Source organism: Pollachius pollachius, assembly GCF_949987615.1.
Source record: "Pollachius pollachius genome assembly, chromosome: 11".
In the NCBI taxonomy this organism is placed as follows: Eukaryota; Metazoa; Chordata; class Actinopteri; order Gadiformes; family Gadidae; genus Pollachius; species Pollachius pollachius.
In genome coordinates this window covers 2,213,613-2,239,029 of record NC_136944.1, presented here as the reverse complement: position 1 = coordinate 2,239,029, position 25,417 = coordinate 2,213,613, and the positions used below count along the sequence as shown (strand labels likewise).

The 25,417-nt window shown below is 47.9% G+C and overlaps 1 protein-coding gene across 4 annotated transcripts in view; it reads right to left on the bottom strand.

Annotated features, from left to right (window-relative positions):
• The window catches only part of spag9a (sperm associated antigen 9a), a 29,999-nt gene extending 11,349 nt beyond the window's left edge, over positions 1-18,650 (bottom strand). For 3 of the 4 annotated variants that reach the window (XM_079747018.1, XM_079747019.1, XM_079747021.1), the window contains exons 1-14: positions 18,114-18,650; positions 16,153-16,273; positions 14,670-14,740; positions 14,130-14,218; positions 12,791-12,941; positions 11,357-11,446; positions 9,850-9,970; positions 7,993-8,080; positions 7,208-7,329; positions 3,529-3,540; positions 2,570-2,627; positions 1,935-2,087; positions 1,495-1,549; positions 1,053-1,183 (exon numbers count right to left, since the gene is read on the bottom strand). In XM_079747018.1, the coding sequence (XP_079603144.1) occupies positions 1,053-1,183; positions 1,495-1,549; positions 1,935-2,087; positions 2,570-2,627; positions 3,529-3,540; positions 7,208-7,329; positions 7,993-8,080; positions 9,850-9,970; positions 11,357-11,446; positions 12,791-12,941; positions 14,130-14,218; positions 14,670-14,740; positions 16,153-16,273; positions 18,114-18,428 (1,577 nt within the window). In that variant the 5' untranslated portion in view covers positions 18,429-18,650. The remainder of the gene's footprint in view (positions 1-1,052; positions 1,184-1,494; positions 1,550-1,934; positions 2,088-2,569; positions 2,628-3,528; positions 3,541-7,207; positions 7,330-7,992; positions 8,081-9,849; positions 9,971-11,356; positions 11,447-12,790; positions 12,942-14,129; positions 14,219-14,669; positions 14,741-16,152; positions 16,274-18,113) is intronic. The other variant, XM_079747020.1, reaches the window with a different exon arrangement.
• Positions 18,651-25,417: the final 6,767 nt, after the last annotated feature.

Here is a 25,417-nt window from a genome sequence, read left to right as displayed (position 1 = left end):
GGAAACGCTTCACTACTCCACCAAGCCGCACCGAACCGACCCGCACCCACCGATGGAAATGTGCAAATTCTGTGTACTTTGCAGTTTCATAAATAAGAAATGCTGAATTTTCAGTTTTATAACTGATTGTCTTATTTTGTTTACAAGTTACGGATGGAGTCTGGAGGTGATGTGGGGTACTTATTGTTTACTGTTTACATCTTCAGGCTGTTGCAGCTAGCTCAGGGGAGAGACTGTATGAAACTAGGTGGTACAACCTGAGACAATAAAAAAGAATTGCCTTCTGTATTTTAGTTTTTTCTTATCCCTTCATTGTACCAAACTTGTACCGAACCGTGATTTCTGAACCGAGATATGAACCGAACCGTGACTTCAGTGTACCGTTACACCCCTACTATAGAGATATAGAAAACCCTTATAGTTCTGGATCACACTCAATGTCTCCTTTCTCTGTTGCTAGGTAACAGGCTACGACATCGCCAGATGTGGGTACGACGTCTGACCTACATCTGACGGATTCACATCTGACTGATTAACATCTGTCTGATTCACATCTGACTGATTCACATCTGACTGATTCACATCTTACTGGTTCACATCTTACTGGTTCACATCTGACTGATCAAATCTGACTGATTCACATCTGCCTGATTCACATCTTACTGGTTCACATCTTACTGGTTCACATCTGCCTGATTCACATCTGCCTGATTCACATCTGACTGGTTCACATCTGACTGGTTCATGGGTCTAGCTGTGACCCGCTTTGATCTCTGATCTAGAATCTCATCAAATAAGCACCAGAAGCACCAAATGTGATAAAGCAAGATTTGAAATATTACCAACCCTTTTCTATTCAGTTTGTAAAAAAAAACTAATTTACACTATTTTATTTACACTATTCACTGCAACTACTAACATCACCCTTACAATCTCCCACCCCCACCACCACCACAACGTCCTACCACCCCCCCACCCCCACCACCACCTCCACCTCCACCACCACCACCACCACCTCTACCACCTCCACCCCCACCTCCTAACCTCCTCACCTGATCATCTCGGTCCACCTGACGGCCTCCTGCAGCTCCATCAGTCTCTCCTTGTACTGGTTCCTCTCCATCAGCACGCGGGCCATTTCTACCCGCGTGAAGCGCTTCCTCTGGGCCGTGGGAACATCGCTCTGCGGAGACACACCACAAGGTCCCTCAAACAACAGACTGAAGGGCCCTCACAACAGACTGAAGGTCCCACACAGCAGACTAAATGGTCCCTCACAGCAGACTGAAGGTCCCTCACAGCAGACTGAAGGGCCCACACACCATCACTTGCCATCATATAAACTAAAAAAAGAAGCAGGATAGATGCTGAACCGCACCTGAAACTGAAGCTGTTGTGTTAATGTGTGTGTGTGTGTGTGTGTATGTGTGTAAAAACAGTTCCTAATTTTGACACTTGCATGTGTGTGTGTGTGTGTGTGTGTGTGTGTCTTACGTCTTCCTCTCCATCCTTAGACTTCTGTCTGATCTCCTCCGTCTCCAGGCGCACTCTGAAAACAGAAACGACACCGTCCTCTTAAGATAACAGTATACTGCATACTGTTATCTTCAGTCTACTTCTTAAAACACTCAGCTGTTTGGAGGCCGTTTTGCGTCTTTGGTGTTTGGCTTATTATCCTTGCTATGAACTGCCAATACAACTACTTGTGTAACCATGGAAACCAGTGATAGGTCAGATCTAAATGCCAGTGTGCGGATGCTGAGCCAGGCTCCAGGAGGCCTTTCCCATCACGCCCATCATCTCAGTGTGGGTACTGAAGGTACCGAAGGTGTTATCTGAACCTCCCTCAGCATGGAGACACTGAGGTACCAACAGTGTTATCTGAACGTCCCTCAAGATGGAGCACTGAGGTACCAACAGGGTTAGACGTTTACTTCTTCAACTCGTCCTCCAGCTCCCGGTTGCGGTCCTCCAGGCGGCTGCGGGCCGTCAGCACGGCCTCTAGCTCCCCCTGCAGGACCTCGCGCTCGCAGCCCAGCTCGTCCACCCGCGCTATCAGGTCGTTCTTCACCACGTTCAGCGCATTCCTGGGGGGAGGAGTCAATACAATGAAACTAATATCGGTTCTCATGTGGCCGGCTCCTAGTACCCTAGTAACCAACTCCTAGTAAACTAACAGAAAACATTAGTTAGGGCCAACCAAAGGTAATTTCATTTTGTGAAATTGCAGGAGATTAATGACATGGCTATTGATGATTATCCTCGCACACAGGGTTTTCTAACCCTTCAATGCATAGTATAAAAGTGTAAATGTGTAAGAATGTAAGAGTGTACAAGTGTAAGAGTGTAAGAGTGTAAAAGTGTAAAAGTGTAACAATATACAAGTGTAGGAGTGTAACATTGTACAAGTGTAAGAGTGTAACAGTGTAGCAGTGTACAAGTGTAAGAGTGTAACAGTGTCAAAGTGCAAGAGTGTAAGAGTGTAACAGTGTAAGATTGTAACAGTGTAAGATTGTAACAGTGTAAGATTGTAACACTGTCAGCATATGGTCCAGACTGGAGGTCTTACTTGGTTTCCAGAAGCTGTGTGTTCTCCAGGATGAGGTTCTCCACCTCGCGGCCCATACCTGCCACACAGACACAACACCTGAGAACCGGCTGGAGGAGGTGAGCTCCATGTGATGATGGGTTGTTAAGACACACAGAAGGACCCCAGAGGACAGGACCCCACGCTTTAAGGGCCCCCGTTTCACTGACAGCTGTGATCCTCAATTAGCCATTTTAATCTGCCGTTTACAACATCACAGGTGGGCGTGGATGGACCAGCCTATCAGCTGGTACCGTCCACCGGGTGGACACGCCCACCTGTCCTTTGATTAACACCTGCTGAGTAAAACCAGGGCCCTTTAAACACACCTACAGGCCACATGACACAGATTACATGACATTTGACAGATCACATGACACGGATCACATGACACGGTTCACATGACACAGATCACATGACACGGATCACATGACACGGATCACAGGGCACGGATCACATGACACGGACCACAGGACACAGAGGAGGATGGAGACATGGGTGAGATCGATCTTACCAAGCAAACTAAGGTCTGAGCAAACCATGCAATCCGGGTCAAGCAGAAAGAGAGACGGGACAAAACAGAGAGATGGAGAGTATGAGACAGATGTGATCTGATGGGAGGAGCCATACATGTTAAATGATCAGCTGTTAAACTCTAGAGAGTAGGAGCGATGGAGATATAGAGGACAGGTTCTCAGAGGTTAATCTAATCGTCACGATCAAACATTGGAATTAAAAAATCTGAAATAACCCCCTGGGGTTAGCCCAACAGCAGTTAGCAATGCTACTGAGCATTAAGCTAGCTAACCGTGGTACTGTGGAATACTACGTAGAAGCAGAATAATCAGTTGGATGTTAAATGCGGAGAGATGAGACATTTCGGAGAAGAAATATGTACAAAACACATAAATACATGAGGAATGGTTTGAGGTCGTACACACCGGAATACTCCACTGGGATTATGGGAAGGGCCGGAGGATGAGAGACAGGAGAGAGTGGGGTTAACATGAGGACACAGTTTACATTACAGACACAATCTGAAGCTTCAGCTGGGAACTGAAGCGCGTTTGGACGTGGATGCTGTCAGACGCTCCAAAACGTCTTCTCTGAAAGGTTGTGTCGCTACATGATTGTCATTAAATTAAATGAAATATGTGTTTAAATACAGATTTACTGAGATTTATTTTAACTGAAGAATGTAAGATGGCAAATGACAGAATGAATTGTTTAAATAAGTATGAGATAACGTTAATATTACGATAACACATACACACACATATATATCCATGAAGATTCTGAAGCAACATTTGAAACATACTCATCTACGATTCTATACAAATACATTTCTCCACTACGAAACATCACAACAAGCTTTACTGGGAAACAACCACAGGCAGTTTAACATCTACTGGAAGGAGAACCGGTCCGGCCATCGCTGAGGTGAGGCTCTATCACTGAGGCTCTATCACTGAGGCTCTATTACTGAGGTCAGGCTCTATCACTGAGGTCAGGCTCTAACTCTGAGGCTCTATCACTGAGGCTCTATCACTTAGGCTCTATCACTTAGGCTCTATCACTGAGGTTCTACCACTGAGGCTCTATCACTAAGGCTCTATCACTGAGGTGAGGCTCTATCACTTAGGCTCTATCACTGAGGCTCTATCACTGAGGTCAGGCTCTATCACTGAGGTCAGGCTCTAACTCTGAGGCTCTATCACTGAGGCTCTATCACTTAGGCTCTATCACTGAGGTTCTACCACTGAGGCTCTATCACTGAGGCTCTATCACTGAGGCTCTATCACTGAGGCTCTATCACTTAGGCTCTATCACTGAGGCTCTGTCACTGAGGCTCTATCACTAAGGCTCTATCACTGAGGTTCTACCACTGAGGCTCTATCACTGAGGCTCTATCACTGAGGCTCTATCACTTAGGCTCTATCACTTAGGCTCTATCACTGAGGTTCTACCACTGAGGCTCTATCACTAAGGCTCTATCACTGAGGTGAGGCTCTATCACTTAGGCTCTATCACTGAGGCTCTATCACTGAGGCTCTATTACTGAGGTCAGGCTCTATCACTGAGGTCAGGCTCTAACTCTGAGGCTGTATCACTTAGGCTCTATCACTTAGGCTGTATCACTGAGGTTCTACCACTGAGGCTCTATCACTGAGGCTCTATCACTAAGGCTCTATCACTGAGGTGAGGCTCTATCACTGAGGCTCTATCACTGAGGCTTTATCACTGAGGCTCTATCACTGAGGCTCTATCACTGAGGTCAGGCTCTAACTCTGAGGCTCTATCACTGAGGCTCTGTCACTGAGGCTCTGTCACTGAGGCTCTATCACTTAGGCTCTATCACTGAGGTTCTACCACTGAGGCTCTATCACTGAGGCTCTATCACTGAGGCTCTATCACTTAGGCTCTATCACTTAGGCTCTACCACTGAGGCTCTATCACTGAGGCTCTATCACTGAGGCTCTATCACTTAGGCTCTATCACTTAGGCTCTATCACTGAGGTTCTACCACTGAGGCTCTATCACTAAGGCTCTATCACTGAGGTGAGGCTCTATCACTTAGGCTCTATCACTGAGGCTCTATCACTGAGGCTCTATTACTGAGGTCAGGCTCTATCACTGAGGTCAGGCTCTAACTCTGAGGCTCTATCACTTAGGCTCTATCACTTAGGCTCTATCACTGAGGTTCTACCACTGAGGCTCTATCACTGAGGCTCTATCACTAAGGCTCTATCACTGAGGTGAGGCTCTATCACTGAGGCTCTATCACTGAGGCTTTATCACTGAGGCTCTATCACTGAGGCTCTATCACTGAGGTGAGGCTCTATCACTGAGGCTTTATCACTGAGGCTCTATCACTGAGGTAAGGCTCTATCACTGAGGCTCAATCACTGAGGCTCTATCACTTAGGCTCTACCACTGAGGCTCTATCACTGAGGCTCTATCACTAAGGCTCTATCACTGAGGTGAGGCTCTATCACTGAGGCTCTATCACTGAGGCTTTATCACTGAGGCTCTATCACTGAGGTGAGGCTCAATCACTGAGGCTCTATCGCTGAGGTCAGGCTCTACCACTGAGGCTCTATCACTATGGCTCTATCACTGAGGTAGGGCTCTATCACTGAGGCTCTATCACTGAGGTCAGGCTCAATCACGGAGGTGAGGCTCTAACATATCTGTGGAACTGTGCCTCTGTGACTTCCAGTCTCATTTCAGGACTTCTGGCCATGTGGTCAGGGTTAGTCAGGGTTAGTTAGGGGTTCACTAGGGTTAGTTGCCTGACCTTGAGTACTCAGGGGGTTAAAGGCTCTCCAACCCGGGAAGTCAGCTCATGTGGGGGTGACTATGAGGGGTTAGTGATCTCTCACCCAGGAGGTAAGGTGACTGAGCGGTTAGTGATCTCTATCACTGAGGTCAGGCTCTATCACTGAGGTCAGGCTCTAACTCTGAGGCTCTATCACTGAGGCTCTGTCACTGAGGCTCTATCACTTAGGCTCTATCACTGAGGTTCTACCACTGAGGCTCTATCACTGAGGCTCTATCACTGAGGCTCTATCACTTAGGCTCTATGACTTAGGCTCTATCACTGAGGTTCTACCACTGAGGCTCTATCACTAAGGCTCTATCACTGAGGTGAGGCTCTATCACTTAGGCTCTATCACTGAGGCTCTATCACTGAGGCTCTATTACTGAGGTCAGGCTCTATCACTGAGGTCAGGCTCTAACTCTGAGGCTCTATCACTTAGGCTCTATCACTTAGGCTCTATCACTGAGGTTCTACCACTGAGGCTCTATCACTGAGGCTCTATCACTAAGGCTCTATCACTGAGGTGAGGCTCTATCACTGAGGCTCTATCACTGAGGCTTTATCACTGAGGCTCTATCACTGAGGCTCTATCACTGAGGCTCTATCACTGAGGTAAGGCTCTATCACTGAGGCTTTATCACTGAGGCTCTATCACTGAGGCTCTATCACTGAGGTAAGGCTCTATCACTGAGGCTCAATCACTGAGGCTCTATCACTTAGGCTTTACCACTGAGGCTCTATCACTGAGGCTCTATCACTAAGGCTCTATCACTGAGGTGAGGCTCTATCACTGAGGCTCTATCACTGAGGCTTTATCACTGAGGCTCTATCATTGAGGTGAGGCTCAATCACTGAGGCTCTATCGCTGAGGTCAGGCTCTACCACTGAGGCTCTATCACTATGGCTCTATCACTGAGGTAGGGCTCTATCACTGAGGCTCTATCACTGAGGTCAGGCTCAATCACGGAGGTGAGGCTCTAACATATCTGTGGAACTGTGCCTCTGTGACTTCCAGTCTCATTTCAGGACTTCTGGCCATGTGGTCAGGGTTAGTCAGGGTTAGTTAGGGGTTCACTAGGGTTAGTTGCCTGACCCTGAGTACTCAGGGGGTTAAAGGCTCTCCAACCCAGGAAGTCAGCTCATGTGGGGGTGACTATGAGGGGTTAGTGATCTCTCACCCAGGAGGTAAGGTGACTGAGGGGTTAGTGATCTCTCACCCAGGAGGTCATGTGACTATGAGGGGTTAGTGATCCTCACCCAGGAGGTCATGTGACTTTGGGGGGTTACCGATCTCTCACCCAGGAGGTCTGCTCCTTCGTCCACGTCTCCGATGATGCCGGTGCCTGCGGAGGACAGCTCCTCAAAGAGTGACTCTGTGTTGCGGTCAAACGCAATGTTCTCAATCCCTTTGGTCGGGGTGCTGACAAGAGGAAGAGAACAAGAGGTCAGGGTCAGGGGTCAGGATCAGGGGTCAGGGTCAGGGGTTCAGGGATCAGGTTCAGGGGTCAGTTTCAGGGCTCGGGTTCAGGTTCAGGGTGTGGCCCGTCCATCGCTATAGCTGTAAGGTTACTTTAACCCTACCCTGTCAGGTTCAGGGGGTCAGGTTCAGGGGTTAGGTTCAGGGGTCAGGTTCAGGTGTCAGGTTCAGGAGTCAGGATCAGGGGTCAGGTTCAGGTTGTGGCCCGTCCATCGCTATAGCTGTATGGTTATTTTAACCCTACCCTGTCAGGTTCAGGGGGTCAGGTTCAGGGGTTAGGTTCAGGGGTCAGGTTCAGGGATCAGGTTCAGGGGTCAGGTTCAGGGCTCAGGGGTCAGGTTTAGGGTGTGGCCCGTCCATTGCTCTAGCTGTATGGTTCTTTTAACCCTACCCTGTCAGGTTCAGGGGTCAGGTTCAGGGCTCAGGGGTCAGGTTCAGGGTGTGGCCCATCCATCATTATAGCTGTATGGTTCTTTTAACCCTACCCTGTCAGGTTCAGGGGGTCAGGTTCAGGGGTTAGGTTCAGGGGTCAGGTTCAGGGCTCAGGGGTCAGGTTCAGGGTGTGGCCCATCCATTGCTCTAGCTGTATGGTTCTTTTAACCCTACCTGGAGGCTTTGTAGCCGCTGAGGTCCATGTCTAGCTCGGGAGTCGACTCGATGAGGTCCTGCATGTCCGACGTCTCTTCTTTCTCCCCTGGAAACCAGAAACAGAAGTAAGAACTTACCAATGGAGTGATGAGTTAGCAAGGATAGCATTCACAAAAACAGAAGAGGAGCTTCAAACCTGCACTTCAGTCTAGTCACTACAGTTCACTACAGTCTAGCTCACTACAATCTAGTTCATAACAGTCTAGCTCACTACAGGCTAGCTCACTATAGTCTAGTTTACTACAGTCCAGTACAGGCTAGCTCACTACAGTTCACTACAGTCTAGCTCACTACAGTTCACTACAGTCTAGCTCACTACAGTCTAGATCACTACAGTTCACTACAGGCTAGCTCACTAGTGTAGATCACTACAATCTCGCTCACTACAGTTCACTAAAGGCTAGCTCACTACAGTCTAGATCACTACAGTTCACTACAGTCTAGCTCACTACAGTACACTACAGGCTATCTCACTACAGTTCACTAGTCTAGCTCACTACAGTTCACTACAGGCTAGCTCACTGCAGTTCACTACAGGCTAGCTCACTACAGTTCACTACAGTCCAGTTCAATATAGTCTAGCTCACTACAATCTAGTTCACTAAAGTCACTACAGTCTAGATCACTTCAGTCTAGCTCACTTACAGTCTAGCTCACTACAGTTCACTACAGTCTTGCTCACTACAGTCTAGAACACTGCAGTTCACTACAGTCTAGTCACTACAGTTCACTACAGTCTAGCTCACTACAATCTAGTTCATAACAGTCTAGCTCACTACAGGCTAGCTCACTATAGTCCAGTACAGGCTAGCTCACTACAGTTCACTACAGTCCAGTTCACTATAGTCTAGCTCACTACAGTCTAGTTCACTAAGGTCACTACAGTCTAGCTCTCTACAGTTCACTACAGTCTAGCTCACTATAGTCTAGATCACTAGTCTAGCTCACTACAGTCTAGCTCACTATAGTCTAGTTTACTACAGTCCACTACAGGCTAGCTCACTACAGTTCACTACAGTCCAGTTCACTATAGTCTAGCTCACTACAGTACATTACAGTATAGCTCACTACAGTTCACTACAGTCTAACTCACTACAGTTCACTACAGTCTAGCTCACTACAGTCTAGATCACTACAGTTCACTACAGGCTAGCTCACTAGTGTAGATCACTACAGTCTCGCTCACTACAGTTCACTAAAGGCTAGCTCACTACAGTTCACTAGAGTCTAGCTCACTACAGTACACTACAGGCTATCTCACTACAGTTCACTACAGGCTAGCTCACTGCAGTTCACTACAGGCTAGCTCACTGCAGTTCACTACAGGCTAACTCACTGCAGTTCACTACAGTCCAGTTCAATATAGTCTAGCTCACTACAATCTAGTTCACTAAAGTCACTACAGTCTAGATCACTTCAGTCTAGCTCACTTACAGTCTAGCTCACTACAGTTCACTACAGTCTTGCTCACTACAGTCTAGAACACTGCAGTTCACTACAGCCTAGCTCACTACAGTTCACTACAGGCTAGCTCACTACAGTTCACTACAGGCTAGCTCACTACAGTTCATAACAGTCCACCTCACTTCGGTCACCAATGATAAAATGTAATCTCACTTCAGGAAATGCATTAAGTTCAGGTTTTGAAAAAATAACCAAAAGCTATTTCTATATCTAGCAGGGTCCTTGGGAGCATTGTGTGAACAGCACTTCTAAAATGTCTTTGCCTTCTCATGGTTTCTCTTAATACAGGACAGGTCGGAGGAGACGTTAACCTGTGGCTGCACTGTGTGAACTGTACTTAAGGACCCCTACCCTCAGGTATGGCCCCTGCCCCCTCGGCCCTCCTGCCCCCCGGCTCCTCCCCCTCGGGGCCCGGGGCCGCTGGGGGCCTCTGGGCGGCTGGCTTGAAGCCACTGAAGTGGGACAGCTCCTCCTGAAACAAAGGAGAAGCATCAGCACAGAACCAGCAGGAGGCTAGCATGGAGCTAGCATTGAGCTAGCTCTGATGGGATCGTCAGGGCTAGAGCCAGACACAAACACAGGGTTTACAGACTGATGGCAACTCGGCCAGGGGTTATTGGGGGGTTCTAGTGAAAAGAGAAACACCAAGAGAAACAGAAAAAGATAAAGCCACTGCACACTGGATCAATGTATGTATGTATGTATGTATGTATGTATGTATGTATGTATGTATGTATGTATGTATGTATGTATGTATGTATGTATGCATGCATGCATGTATGTATGTATGTATATATGTATGCATTATGTATGTATGTACCGGTATGTGTGTGTGTGTGTGTGTGTGTGTGTGTGTATGCACCATTTTCTTTTCTTCTTGAACTAATGAAATCAAAAATGAATACTCGAGAGGTTTTCCATATTATCAACAACTCTCAGTAGCTCTCAGGCTCTAGAACGTTCTAGTTCTCTCCAACGACTCGTCAGGAACATCACAGGTTCAGTCCTCGGTTAGAATTTGTTCAGTAAGACAATCTGGTGTGCAAAGGCTTTGCTGCTAGTTATGAAAAGAAGAAAAGACAAAGAAAGAACGACAACAGAGAAATCCTGCAGAGAATACAATGAACAAATCAGACATTGAGGGAAAAGCATATCTTTAAAGAAGTTACACAATAACACAAAGACCATTCTTTGCTCAACAAACATCTACACAAGACTTGGGAAACACACACAAGAGAAACACCGAAACACATCCAACTAGAAGGTAGTGCACATCACTGGTAGAACGCACACACTGGCTGTGTGTCCAAAGGGGGTTTAGAACGGTGTCTCTAGAACTTCAACACAATGTTCAACAACCAGCGACAGGGAGAAAGAAAACCAGGAACACACCAGACCATGCAATGAAATTAAAGTGAAACTAAAATGAAACACACACACACACACAGAGCCGCGCTCCTCTCCTCCGAGGGGCTCGGCAGTCGGTCGACGTCTCCGCCGACATCGGCCACAAACAGATGGGAACACTGATGTGAGAGGCTGAAGGCCAGAGGGGGGACAGACAGTGGAACAGCACAGGACTACGAAGACACACAACACAGGACTACAAAGACACATCACACAGGACTACGAAGACACACAACACAGGACTACAAAGACACACAACACAGGACTACGAAGGCTGACACACAACACAGGACTACAAAGACACACAACACAGGACTACAAAGACACACTACACAGGACTACAAAGACACACAACACAGGACTACGAAGACACACAACACAGGACTACAAAGACACACAACACAGGCCGGGGGCCCGCAGCGCGTTACCACAGCGGCCGGAGTCCAGCTACCTTGCAGTCGTCTGCCAATGAGTTTCCCCAAGCAGCGTCCTGCGAACCCTCAAGCTGCCTGGACTTTGGGGGCTCGTCTAAATCACAGGGCTTGGAGGGGGAGGAGAGGAAGAGGGTGAGAGATGTCCGGGACAGGGCAATATGCACGACTCTGGACTGCTTTCATCAGCAGTAGAAGGAGGAGCACTGGGAGGTCTTCTAGGTTTGTGAACCCGCTGGTTGAGCGTGAAACGAGGACATCTTCTCATTTCTCATTTCCTGTTAAAGTATTTTATCTGGGGCCTTTGAGGTCATGTCCATCCTCTCAGCCTGAGGACCACATGCTGTGAGCACATGGGAGACCCACAAAGTGGAGCCCCCCCCACACAGAGGAGCCCCCCTCCACACACACACACACACACACACAAACACACACACACACACACACAGGAGCCCTCCCCCCCTAAACAGAGATCCTTTACGCTCCGATACCTGATGATCGTTATCATTTAGTCATTCAATCAGACTACTTTGAAGGGCTCCTTTTGTATAATGAACAGCCATGATGTGCATCCTAGCTATCCACCTATACTATCCTACCCATCCTTCCTATCCTACCTATCCTTCCTATCCCAGCCCTGACAGAAACCACCTGGGCCTCTGGAGGGGAGCGGGGACATGAGACCCCCAGACCCCCAGGACCTCCAGAACACCAGGACCCCAGACCCCGTGGCCTCTGGAGGGGAGCGGGGAGCCCCCGGACTCATTAAGGGGAGACCATTCAGCAAATAAATCCACCCTGTGGTCAACGGCCCGACGACACACCGCTCTGCTCTGTGCCTCAGGTTAAGTAAGAGCCAATGCGTTCCAGCTGGCCTTCTTCCCTCAGTGATTGGCCGAGAGCCAGTTGCACTAGTGATGGCATCAATCCCATGATGCTTAGCGAATGTCCCAGTTTTGACAACCCCCACCAAAAGAAGAAGCAGCTGAATATATTAACTCACCCTCCAACATCAAAAACATGTTGAAAATAACCTTCAATGGATCATCACTGTATTTGGTACCCACAATGCAACAGCAATTAATCTTCTTTTCAAATAGCATTGCTTACATTGCCTTATTATTGCACCATCCGTCAAACTTTACTTTGCACTGTATATTTTGTTAACCAAATAACACGGCTTAATTTTGACCAAGGTTTAGGGAGAGAGAAGTGAAAAAATAAAAGCTTATAGGAGCCATTATGCTGCTCATTCTAAATCTAGCAGTAATATAAGTCCTGTTTAAGAGGTGCTGGTTGGGGGGAAGCACACAGGAGAAGAGCAGCCCTACTCCTAGAGGGGGAGGACAGAGTCGCCTTGTATTGACTCGGTCCTCCTCCACTCCCAGCACTACTTTGAATGTGGATGTCGCACGACACTATTTTAACACACACACACACACACACACACACACCTTGAGGCTGGTGCTGGAGCGGGGCTGCGCGGGGTCCTTCAGGGGCCAGCCCGCGGTGCTGGGGGTCTCTGCCCGGGCCGGGGGGTCGGTTGGGGCCCCCGAGGGCCCCCCCGCCGAGGGGAAGATGCAGAGAGACACGGGCCGCTCCTTCCTACAGGGAGAGACGACAACAAGGCCTCTTAAGTACAGCTTCAAATGGTGGAGGAAACAGAAAACGCAGCTGGCGTCAACTCTGCTTCCTCCAGAGAGTCCTCTCCAGACCACCGGAGAACCTTCTCCAACACCCAGAGAGTCCTCTCCAGACCACCGGAGAACCTTCTCCAACACCCAGAGAGTCCTCTCCAGACCACCGGAGAACCTTCTCCAACACCCAGAGAGTCCTCTCCAGACCACCGGAGAACCTTCTCCAACACCCAGAGAGTCCTCTCCAGACCACCGGAGAACCTTCTCCAACACCCAGAGAGTCCTCTCCAGACCACCGGAGAACCTTCTCCAACACCCAGAGAGTCCTCTCCAGACCACCGGAGAACCTTCTCCAACACCCAGAGAGTCCTCTCCAGACCACCGGAGAACCTTCTCCAACACCCAGAGAGTCCTCTCCAGACCACCGGAGAACCTTCTCCAACACCCAGAGAGTCCTCTCCAGACCACCGGAGAACCTTCTCCAACACCCAGAGAGTCCTCTCCAGACCACCAGAGAACCTTCTCCAACACCCAGAGAGTCCTCTCCAGACCACCGGAGAACCTTCTCCAACACCCCCCATGCTCCAACACCTCCACGCTCCAACCTTAGGGGCATTTTTGGGGCGTAACCAGAGTTGATATGCACACTGCGTCTCTCCCCCATCCTACCCGACTCCCCCAGTGTCTCTCCTAGAGTTGGGCGATTTATTGATTTTTAATCGTAATTCGAATTCATGGTTTAGGATGATTTTTTTAAATGAAAATTGATTATGAAAAAATTATTGTATTTACGGTAGCGCCACCCCTTTCCCTTCAGGTCTCGTAGCTCCCAGTAACATCTCCTCCTCTTCAGAAAATTTTAAATATCAACATGGCAGCGTGCGCTGAAAAGAGTGGGGATTTCGTTGCCAAAAAAGGCACAGTCTCTCCCCTCCTACCTGACTCCCCCAGCGTGTCTCCCCCCTCGTACCTGCCTCCCCCAGCGTGTCTCCCCCTCCTACCTCTCCCGCCTCCTACTTGTCTCCTCCCAGCCTCTCCCCCCCTCTTACCTGTCTTCCCCCAGAGTGTCTCCCCAGCGTGTCTCCCCCCCTCGTACCCGTCTCCCCCAGCCTCTCTCCCCCAGCGTGTCTCCACCAGCGTGTCTCCCCCCTCCTACCTGACTCGGCCCAGCGGTCCCGACTCGGTGCTGTCACTCATCTGCTGGATCTTGATCCTCTCCACGTGCTCCATGTAGTTATGGATCATCTGGAAGAACCAAGGAGCTGTTAGCACTCTCTCTCTCTCTCTCTCTCTCTCTCTCTCTCTCTCTCTCTCTCTCTCTCAGCTGTTTCCTGCTTTAAAAAATATTAAACGCGAAGCCATCTAGTCGCATTGACATGAAAATGAAACCCCCAATATGTGTAGGGTTTGAGAGGGGAAATTGGGGTGCGAAATCAAGCCGGTATATTACCTTGGTCATTGTAAATGCACGGACCATGGCGGGAAAACGGCGGGCATAAGACGGGCATATTTGGGAGTGTAAAATCGTTTTTTCTCCCTCTCCCCACTCTCTCTCTCTCCCTCTACTTCTTCCACTCTCTCTCACCCCCCCTCTCTCTCTCTCCCTCTCCCCCTCTCTCTCTCTCCCCCCCCTCTCTCTCTCTCTGTCTTTCTCTCTGTCTCCCCCCTCTCTCTCTCTCTCTCTCTCTCTCTATACCTCTGTGTGTCTCTGGTGCAGGGCGCTGAATTCCTTCTTGAGCTCTGACTCCCGTTCCTCCAACCTGCCAACTGAGACAAGAGAGGGAGACAGAACAAGGTGAAACCAGATGAAAACAGGTAATACCAGGGGAAACCAGGTGGGGGAGGGCTGGGGGAGGGCTGGGGGAGGAGAAAGAGGGGGAGGAGGGCTTGGGGAAGAGGGGGAGGGCTTGGGGAGGAGGGCTGGGGGAGCAGGAGGAGGGGGAGGGCTGGGGGAGGAGGGCTGGGGGAGCAGGAGGAGGGGGAGGGCTGGGGGAGGAGGGGGAGGAGGGCTGGGGGAGCAGGAGGAGGGGGAGGGCTGGGGGAGGAGGGGGAGGAGGGCTGGGGGAGGAGGAGGAGGGGGGAAGGGGGTTAAGTAGGCGACAAAGGGACTAATCCTGTATTTCCTATAAAGGTTTAAGTCTGAGATAACAAGACAAATCCACAAAGCTGCAGAGGTCGCTCACTATCAATGACACCAGCAGGTGGCTGTGAGCTGGGGGCTGGGTTCAGTGTGTTGGGTTCAGTGAGCTGGGTTCAGTGTGTTGGGTTCAGTGAGCTGGGTTCAGTGAGCTGGGTTCAGTGAGCTGGGTTCAGTGTGCTGGGGGCTGGGTTCAGTATGTTGGGTTCAGTGTGCTGAGTTCAGTGAGCTGTGTTCAGTGTGTTGGGTTCAGTGTGCTGGGTTCAGTGTGCTGAGTTCAGTGAGCTGGGTTCAGTGTGTTGGGTTCAGTGTGCTGGGTTCAGTGTGCTGAGTTCAGTGAGCTGGGTTCAGTGTGCTGGGTTCAGTGTGCTGGGTTCAGTGTGCTGAGTTCAGTGAGCTGGGTTCAGTGTGTTGGGTTCAGTGTGCTGGGTTCAGTGTGCTGAGTTCAGTGAGCTGGGTTCAGTGTGCTGGGTTCAGTGTGCTGGGTTCAGTGTGCTGAGTTCAGTGAGCTGGGTTCAGTGTGTTGGGTTCAGTGTGCTGGGTTCAGTGTGCTGAGTTCAGTGAGCTGGGTTCAGTGTGCTGGGTTCAGTGTGCTGGGTTCAGTGTGCTGAGTTCAGTGAGCTGGGTTCAGTGTGTTGGGTTCAGTGAGCTGGGTTCAGTGTGCTGGGTTCAGTATGTTGGGTTCAGTGTGCTGAGTTCAGTGAGCTGGGTTCAGTGTGTTGGGTTCAGTGAGCTGGGTTCAGTGTGCTGGGTTCAGTGTGTTGGGTTCAGTGTGTTGTGCGTTGCGTACAGTGTGTTGTGCGTTGCGTACAGCGTGTTGTTTGTTGTGTTCAGCGAAATCTTTGGCATGAAACAATGAAAAACATCATTCTCTATAATGAAGTTGAAGCACTTTACAAAGGTCAGCAATTAAAAAACAAATGTAAATAAAATAAATATACAAATAACATATTTGTATATTAACTGTCTGCGTGCCTGCGTGCGTGCGTGCGTGCGTGCGTGCGTGCGTGCGTGCGTGACTGCATGTGTGTGTTTGTCTCACTCTGCTCTGCGTAGTTCTTGATCTTGAGCTCCAGCTGGCGGGAGGCCGACTCCATGCGGCCGACCTGGAGCTGGAGCTCCTTCTTCTCCTGCTCCTGGGAGTCCTCGAACTCTATAAACCGCTACACACACACACACACACACACACACACACACACACACACACAGACACACACGCACACACACACAAACACAAACACACACACACAGACACACACAACAAAATCATTGAATAATTACTCATCTACTAATAACCCTTTAGTCCAGGGAAGCTAAGCTCTATTGTGATTCAACTTCCTGTCTGACTTCCTGCCGATGATAAAAGGGTCAATGATGGAACACTATGGCTCAGAGTGAGTATGTCAGGCTGGTTCTCTGTTCTACCCTAGTCTGGTTCTGTGTTCTACCCCCTGAAGGTCCAGGCTGGTTGTGGGTTCTACCCCAGTCTGGTTCTGGGTTCTACCCCAGTCTTCTGGGGTCTATCCCCTGAAGGTCCAGTCTGGTTCTGGGGTCTACCCCAGTCTGGTTCTGCGGTCACCCTAACCCTAAGCCTTGAAGGTAGAACAACAATATAACCTGTAATGGGAGATATCTATTCTCCCATTCTGTGTCTCTAAATGCCATGTTGAACTGTGCCTGTATTCAGTGAACTCCTTGGGGGGATGTGTTTGAACCAACCCCCTGGAGGATGGATAGACCAGGGATCCAACTGATAGGGCAAGGCCATGACCCCTTCTATGAGATCCTGAGAAGCTTCAATCGATAGATGACCATCTGGGTAAACAATATGTTTTCTTGAGGACAGAGCGGTTTACAGCATCCTGACAACACTAAGAAGTCTGTGTTTTAGTCAATGCTTCAGACGCAGGGGGAACTCCCATCTGAGCATCTGATTATTACTGTTTGTACATGTGTATTGTTTGTTGTGTTATTGTTGTATGTTATTGTACCGTTATTACCCAAATATATGGCCATTATTGTTATAATTTCGGATGACTCTTCATTCTACCCAGTTTATAACGTTTATGATTGACGTGGTCCGGGACTTCCCATCACAAACTCAAACCTGCCGTCAAGTGGAAGAGAGAGAAGTGAACGTTGTGATGGTCTGTGATCCAAGCCCTGTGACATCACATCCCGCTCTGTTATGTGATGTATTGTCTCTGTTATGATGCATTGTCTCTGTTATGATGGTATTGTCTGTTATGATGGTATTGTCTCTGTTATGATGGTATTGTCTGTTATGATGGTATTGTCTCTGTTATGATATATTGTCTGTTTTGATGTATTGTCTCTGTTATGATGGTGTTGTCTCTGTTATGATGGTAATGTCTGTTATGATGGTATTGTCCCTGTTATGTTGGTTTTGTCTCTGTTATGTTTTGTGTCTGTTATGATCCTATTGTCTCTGTTATGATGCTATTGTCTCTGTAATGATGGTATCGTCTATGTTATGATGGTATTGTCTGTTATGATGGTATTGTCTCTGTTATGATGGTATTGTCATGCTCTGTTATGACAGTAATAGTACTATAGTAATAGGACTTTAGTAATAGTACTGTAGTAATAGTACAGTAGTAATAGTACTATAGTAATAGGACTGTAGTAATAGTACTATAGTAATAGTACTGTAGTTAGCAGTACCCATCAGTACCAGACAGCAGGTTCAGACAGACAGGTGCTGATCTAAGGGAGAGGTACTGACCTAAGGGAGAGGTGCTGGTGTGGTGTTGTTGTGTTGATGTGTTGGTGTGTTGTTGTGTTGTTTGTCTGTGTGTCCTCCTCCTCATCTCATCGGCCGCCCTCCTCCTCCCCTTCTCCCTATCGTACTGTTGTATTGTTGTGTTGTGTGTATCTGTGTTGTGTGTGTCCTCCTCCTCACCTCCTCGGCCGCCCTCCTCCTCCCCTTCTCCCTGTCGTACTGTTGTGTTGTGTTGTGTGTATGCGTGTCCTCCTCCTCACCTCCTCGGCCGCCCTCCTCCTCCCCTTCTCCCTCTCGTACTGGGTCACCAGCTGCTCGTTGTCCTCCTTCAGCAGCTCCAGCTCCACCTCCTGCTCCTGGTTCTCGGCGAACACCGAGTCCAGGTTCTCCAGGACGGCCACGACCAGCGGCATCAGCTCCTTCACCACGTCCCGGTCGTACCGCCCGATCAGCCGCTCCAGCTCGCGGTAGATGGAGGTGGCCAGGCCGGATACCCGCTCCGACATCACGGCCGAGCTCCCCGGGTCGTCCTGGTACACCGCTCCGTCCTCCGGCTCCATGGTCTCCGGCTCCATGGTCTCCGGCTCCAATGGCCTCTTCCTCCCGCAGGCCCGGGGCTCTGCACCGCGTTCCCCGCACTAGAGAGGCTCTGCACCGCGGTCCCTGAACACCGAGAGGCTGCTCGCTTACAGACGGGAACACGACCCCAAAGAAGCGGTCGGGAAAATGCTCCACATTAACCGGATGTATAATGCCCTGCTCAGCAGCTCCTCGGCAGCCGAACCATCGCCTAGAGCACCGTGATGACGTCACCCCACGACGTGGCGCTAATGTTTTAAAGGGCCAGCGACCCACTGTTTAAAATGGCGTTCTCTTAAAGGGGCAGTAACCCACTGTTTCAGACGGAGTTCTCTTAAAGGTGAAATATTATGATGTTTATCCAACAAGTAAACATAGTATATGAGTTCCAGAAAACATGCTTTTGAAGCTGTTTGCCGGAAATAGCTTTTAGGAAAAAAAAATCTTGCCTACCGCTACTCCCCTCTGTTTCAGTCCCTTCAGAATGTGCGGTTTCTGGTGTCTGTAGCTTTAAATGCAAATGAGCAGCTGCCCATTACATAAAATAGTCATCAATCCGTAATAAATCGTGGTGTCCTGTAAGACCCTCTGCTGTTCTTGACCAACATGTTAGAAGTAGAAATAGAATTGCATATTTCCATCTGAGAAACATTGCAAAAAACATTTCTTCCTTGCTGATTTAAGGGAGTTTCTTTTTCCGGGTCAGGGGGGTGTAACAAATATTTGGCCTGCTTAGCCCTTTGAGACTGTAATGGTGATTAAGGGCTACACAAATAAAATTGAATTGAATTGCACACACGGCACACACAGCGTGATATGGCAGGCACTGCAGCTCTTGTCATTGCATTACTTTGGTCTGGCATTTCTCTTCATTGATTGGTTACAAAGCCTCAAACTTAGTGGCCAAGCAAATCAGAGGGAGGGGCTCCTTTTGCATATTAACAGCAGTGGCTATAAACAGCCGCAGCTTAGAGCGTTTAATCGTTTAAAGACTTTCTGAAACCGTGCAGTTCTTTTGGGCAGTTTAAGGGCTAATCCCCGCAGATTTTTGTTTAAACCGCGCGGATTCCGTGCAATTTTTTGTTTAAACCACGCAGACTTTTGTTTAAACATTGCGGATTCCGTGCAGATTTCTGTTTAAACCGCAGTCTGGCAGCTCCGGCGGAAGTTCGGCAGCCCCGCAGGACTCTCTGCCAGGCAGTCACATTGCAAACTGACAAATTACACATTTTGTTTGGAATCTCCCCTCCTTCTGAAATTCGCGAACATCTCTGCCCAGCCATCGTCCGCTGGTCCTGAAAATCATATTTATGCTCTGATGGGAGGGGGATGGGGAAGTGGGTGTTAATATTCAAATTTGTTCCTGCTTCCTATGTCGGAATCTGCGCCGAAATTGACTTGCTCATTTGGTAACTGTAGGCGGGGTACTTTCAGAACTGCATATCTCACTCCAAAAATCATGTACTTATTTCAAAGTTTGTATATGTTTGGGACCACCAGAGACCCATAACAACACCTCAAATCCCAGGAAAAGTGTTGTTTTTATAATATGTCTCCTTTAATTAACAGGTTTTGTAAAGAAAGTAGATAAACCATTCCAGTAATTTGAATATCATTGTTTTTGAATTCATCACACTTTAAAACCACACTGAACTGTAATGCACAATTAACAGCCAATATGTTGTGGCGGGAGCCGAGGTTCAGAGAAATTTGAAACTCTTGTGCACCATACACCGCACAACTCAGAGAAATGCCTTTATTTAAACACACCCTCACACATGAAACAAATGACCCATCAGCATGAAAACCTTGGCGGTGGTAATGGTGTTTGCCAACTCCACTCACCGAGGTACCCTCTACATCGATTACTACACCTCACACAATGCCACACCCCAAAGGACCCAGGAGGCGCTACACATCAACAAGCGACAGTCAGAACCTTCCCAGGATCCTTTGCGGTACTTGGGACGTCCGCGGTTGCCACAATACATCAAGCAGGCTAACAAACTACTGGGGCACATTCTTTGCCCAAGTAGAAACAACTACCTTCAGCTTTATTTAAGCGGTCATTTGCGATTTGAATAATTTGTATCAGTGCTTTTAGTATCAGCATATCATTGTCACTATTCAAGTCGTGTTCTTCATGGTAATTCTTCACAGGAAAGATGTTGGTTAAAGGAATTCCCAGCTTACTTTGGAGCTCCTCCATCTGAAAAGAGCAGCAGTTCTAACTAATGATGTGTGAACGTTAAGCTGTGTCTCCAATTAATAATAAAACAATAATAAAACAGTAAAACAACAAAGAAATGATTCAACATCGGTCACATTTGTTGTCAAAGAGAGAGCAGAAAGTAGTTCAATCCAAAAGGGATCAGTAACCCTGCATCCGCACTCATTGTTTTCCTATTTCTGTTCCAATATCTCACAGGCGTATTAGTTAAACAAGAAAATGCACTGAATCATGTTCATAGAAACATAACAACAGCTTGTGAAGGCTATTCATACAAAGTAACAACATGTGAAAGACAGCTGATTTTAACTAAATGTAAAAAAAGTGCCTTCCACACATAGGACCTACCATCCTCCTGATGCGCTTGCTTTTGTAGACATTTGTAATGCTTTTTTTAACGAGTGGACAGGTTTCATCAATGTTTGTCAGAATGGCCATCTGTGGAATGTCTGAACACAGACAGAACAGAAACATAGGTCATTGTTAGCTTGGTTCTCAAAACTAGCAACACAAACTATGCCTCAAACAAAACCCAGTTATACACATGGAGGACCTCCCGTTATTCTCACCATAGTCTCTGGCAGCTGTTGCGATGACATTCATCTTGTTCAGGGTATCATCCTTCATCACAGGCAAAGTGTTGGCAGAAACAACACAGACAAGTATGTCTACCATGTCATTTCTATCAGGGTTCTTGTTGTAGCCTTCATCGGACGGTTGCAATGGAGATTTAGCATTGAACTGAAATTTGATGCAAAATAAACTGTTGTTTGGTGGTCCAATTTCATGCAGTATGACTTCAGACTTCAAGGGGCTGTAAGTACAATTTGATACTTTTTACCCCACTCAGAAAGGTTTTGATGCACTGGTGATGGACAGGCAAGATAGATTCTCTGAACCAATCACAGAAGAGATGCCCTGAAATTGTGTGGGAGCGGACTAGTCTAGATTTGCTCACGCCTCATACATACCGGTTTCAAGAAGTCCATCCAGCCTTATTTTCATGGGATTATAATAATGAATATTATATTCCATTGCTGCCAAGTCTACACTAACTACCACACGCTGACCCAGTCAGAATTAAGGTAAGCCCAAATGAAGCTTCATTCAGTTACTATTGGGACTCATGCTTCAACCTAACCTGGAGCAAAGGTGGAACCCAGCAGGCTAGCAGTGAAGCAGGGATGTAGTAGGCGGGGGACGCCCACTACAGCACGTTACAAAAAATAAATATATATAAATATATTTAAAAAATACATATATATATATATACATAAAGAAAGATGTAATACTAACTATAAAACCAACACTCAAATTACGTTCTAATCCAGATTAAAATTAACATTATGCTTCTATCGAAAACAAGAAGTTCTGAGGCGATCGGGAGCTCCACCGGCACCGGCCGCTCACTGTTCCGAATATGGAGTGAGGAGATGTCGGCCAGGAAAAGGGAAGAAGATCATGAAAGTCCAATGGACACATGTCAGCACAACAAATTATGGACAACCGGATGAATGTAGCCCAGATACAGGATACTTGTGCCGTGTTCTGCACGGCATATCATATAACTCTGAGCAACAGGCCATTTTCAGACCATTTTGGACTTCTGGATCTACAGTGTGAGAAAGGAGTAGATGTTGGATATGGACTCCCGTACAGATAGCAGACCACATAGCAGCACAGATGCATAAGAAAGCCTGCCAAGTAATTCAAGTCATAGGAGGTAAAGTTTCAGTTCTCATTGATGAGTCAACTAGTCTGGGGTCCATGATCACACTAATTGTGCACCTCAAATGTGAGACAGATAAGAACTGTGATCTACATTTCATGTAGACATGTTAATTTAATTTAATCGCCGAACCAACGAGTTATACAGCACCTGCTAAAATGCCTCCCCATAGACGGCTTTGATGATGCATACCTGAGTAAGCACTTAGTTGTATTTGCAAGCGACGGTGCCAGCATCATCCTTGAGTGAAAATCTGGTGGTACCCCATATTTTGACCTGGCATTGCCTGAATCATCTGTATGAGCTTGCCATGGGAGAGACAATGTCGGACATTAGAGGTGTGAACACCTTCCAAGCGTTCATGGGAAAATTACATACGGTATACAGTCAATCACCCCAGAACCAGCGAGAATTGAGAGTGTGCGGCCGACTTGGAACAGCAAGTGGGGAAAATAGGCTGTGTGTTAAGCACAAGATGGGTGGCCAGTTCCTATCGTACTGTGTCTACTGTGTGGCTGAATTCAGCTATGCAAAAACTGAAGAGAAACGATCTGCATCTGATAGTGTATGGGGGTGTGTTCAAGCGATTGACTTCGGGTAATTTGTTTTAGACTTGGCACTTATGTATGATGCGCTGAACGAGTTAGCCGTACTCTCAGTGAGTTAACAGTCTGTCTGCATGGGTACCACATCAGTGACCCATGCAGACAGACTGATCGACCTCAGCATTCAAGTCATTGATAGCACGGGACCAAAGTGCTTAGAGCTTTAACTGCAATATCAGAGGGCAGACTAGACACTAGACAGACAGTTTTGTTTGGAGACTACCAAAACTTAGTTTCAATCAACCCGCATGTTTACCACTGCATCTGGACCGTCTGTTACTTCCCAGGCCGAGAGGGACTATGCCAACCTGATATCATAACTAAAGGTCGTTGACCGTGAGAACTGGCTGCCAGCACAGAATATTCCGCCTGGTTATGGAGAGGTGGAAATAAGTCAACTCTGCAAGAGATTCGGGCTGCCGACTCAAGTGCCATTAATGCATTTAAGGACTTCATTGAGAGCAATGGGGACACTACACCTGATGACCTCAGGCCTTTAACGAACGGCACTAAAGTAATTCCATGCAGCACTACAGATTGTGAAAGGGGATTCAGTGAGAGGAACCTTGTGAAGACCTGACTGAGATGCCATAGCTCGGCCAAAGACATGAGAACGAGACCTGTAGTCGATCCCCTTAATGCTCACCCTTACCCATTATGTTGATTAATTTAACTGCTTTGTTAAAATGTACACATGTAGGTCTGTCAAATTTATTCTATGGCAGCACCGTCTGCTCAACTGTTTCCCTGCCGAACGAAAAGCAACATCAAATGTATCACTGTTACACTGTCACACTGTTACACTGTTTTTTGGCCGACTGCAGGCCTGCCTGTCTGTAAACTGGCCTGTTGGACCTGTTCGTAGGCATACTGTTGTAATATGTGTAATGAGAAAGAGGCATTATTATTAAAGGTCCAATGGCATGAAAATCTCACTTTATGAGGTTTTCTAACATAAATATGAGTTCCCCTAGCCTGCCTATTGTCCCCCAGTGGCTAAAACTTGCGTTCGGTGTAAAACGAGCACTAGGTGTTCTGCTGGCCTTTGAAAAAAACGGAGGCTCAAGCGCTGATTGGGAATGTGGTCCCATATGTCGTCATAAGGATCTAAACTCCTCCCCTTTCTCTCCCTGGCCTGCCCAGAGAATTTGGCCCGCCAATGAGACACGACTGTGCGAGCGCCACATGTGTGTGTGTGTGTGATTACACAGTGTTTGCTGTTGATGTTATGGCGCATAACTCTGCGCCATAACTGCGACATGCTGCCTGCCGTCGGTTGCCACGAAGCAGCACCGCCCGGCAGCGGGCAGCCGGCAGCAGGCAGCGCGCGGTTCAGTCTACTTCAGATTGATGTGGAAGTGGAAGAACCAGAGACGTCGGAGAACCCGACGAAGTTGTTTGTGATTCATAATATCGTCTGGAGGCGCACACCGTATGTATTATATGATATAGATATCTATGTATTATTTAGATATAGAGCTCCAGGACTGTAACTCGTGTGTCGTACACACGCGTACACACAAAGTGTTGTACACGCTGTTGGTGTTATGGCGCATAACACGTCGGACCCTCGTCTCTGGTATTTCCACAACGAGACTCGTAATGGGGGTTATCTCAGCCATGGTTGAGAATGATTTGGGGGAAAGGAACTTTGGCTTTGACTCCCTGAAGTACATGAACCACGACAAGGAGAAAGGGATTGTTGGCCTCGAATGTCTCCCGCTTGAGCCCCGCTTCCCGCTGCCGAGGGACCACCGCCTCGGCAGCGGTCAGCGCTTAGGCACCACTGCCTCCTGCAGCGCCGAGGCAGCAAGGCTCCGGCAGGAGACTTTGATGTGGACTTGGAAGAACAAGAGACGTCTGAGAACCCTACACGGTGGTTTGAGATTCATAATATCGTCTGGAGGCTCACACAGCTTTTGGCCGGGATAATATATATTATACGATATAATTATCCATGTATAATATGATATTATTTATATATAGAGCTCCAAGACTCCTGTGTGTTCTAGAATATTAACAGAACACGGCTAAAGGCTGTGTGCGCCTCGCCATACACCACTGTAAACAGAGCGCTTGGTACCGTGGCTGCAAGCTGCTCAGGGCCACACCCCCACCCTCCTCCTTGACCAGCCTCGCTCCTCTTCATTTGCATTAAAGCTACAAACACCAAAACAGCGCATTTGGGGGAAGCTCAATGCGCGACTGGCTCAGAGTGGCTGTAACTCTGCACCACGGCTGAATTTCGGGATTGTCTTTGAATACTGTGTTAGTGGCCCACTTATACCTATATTAAAACATCCATAAAATAGCATGTCATGGGACCTTCAAACACGTCGATTTTTACAATTGAGAGTAGCTACAGCTTCCATATTTTGAAAGTAACAAACCTCAAACTTCTTCTGAATGTGTAAGCGTGCA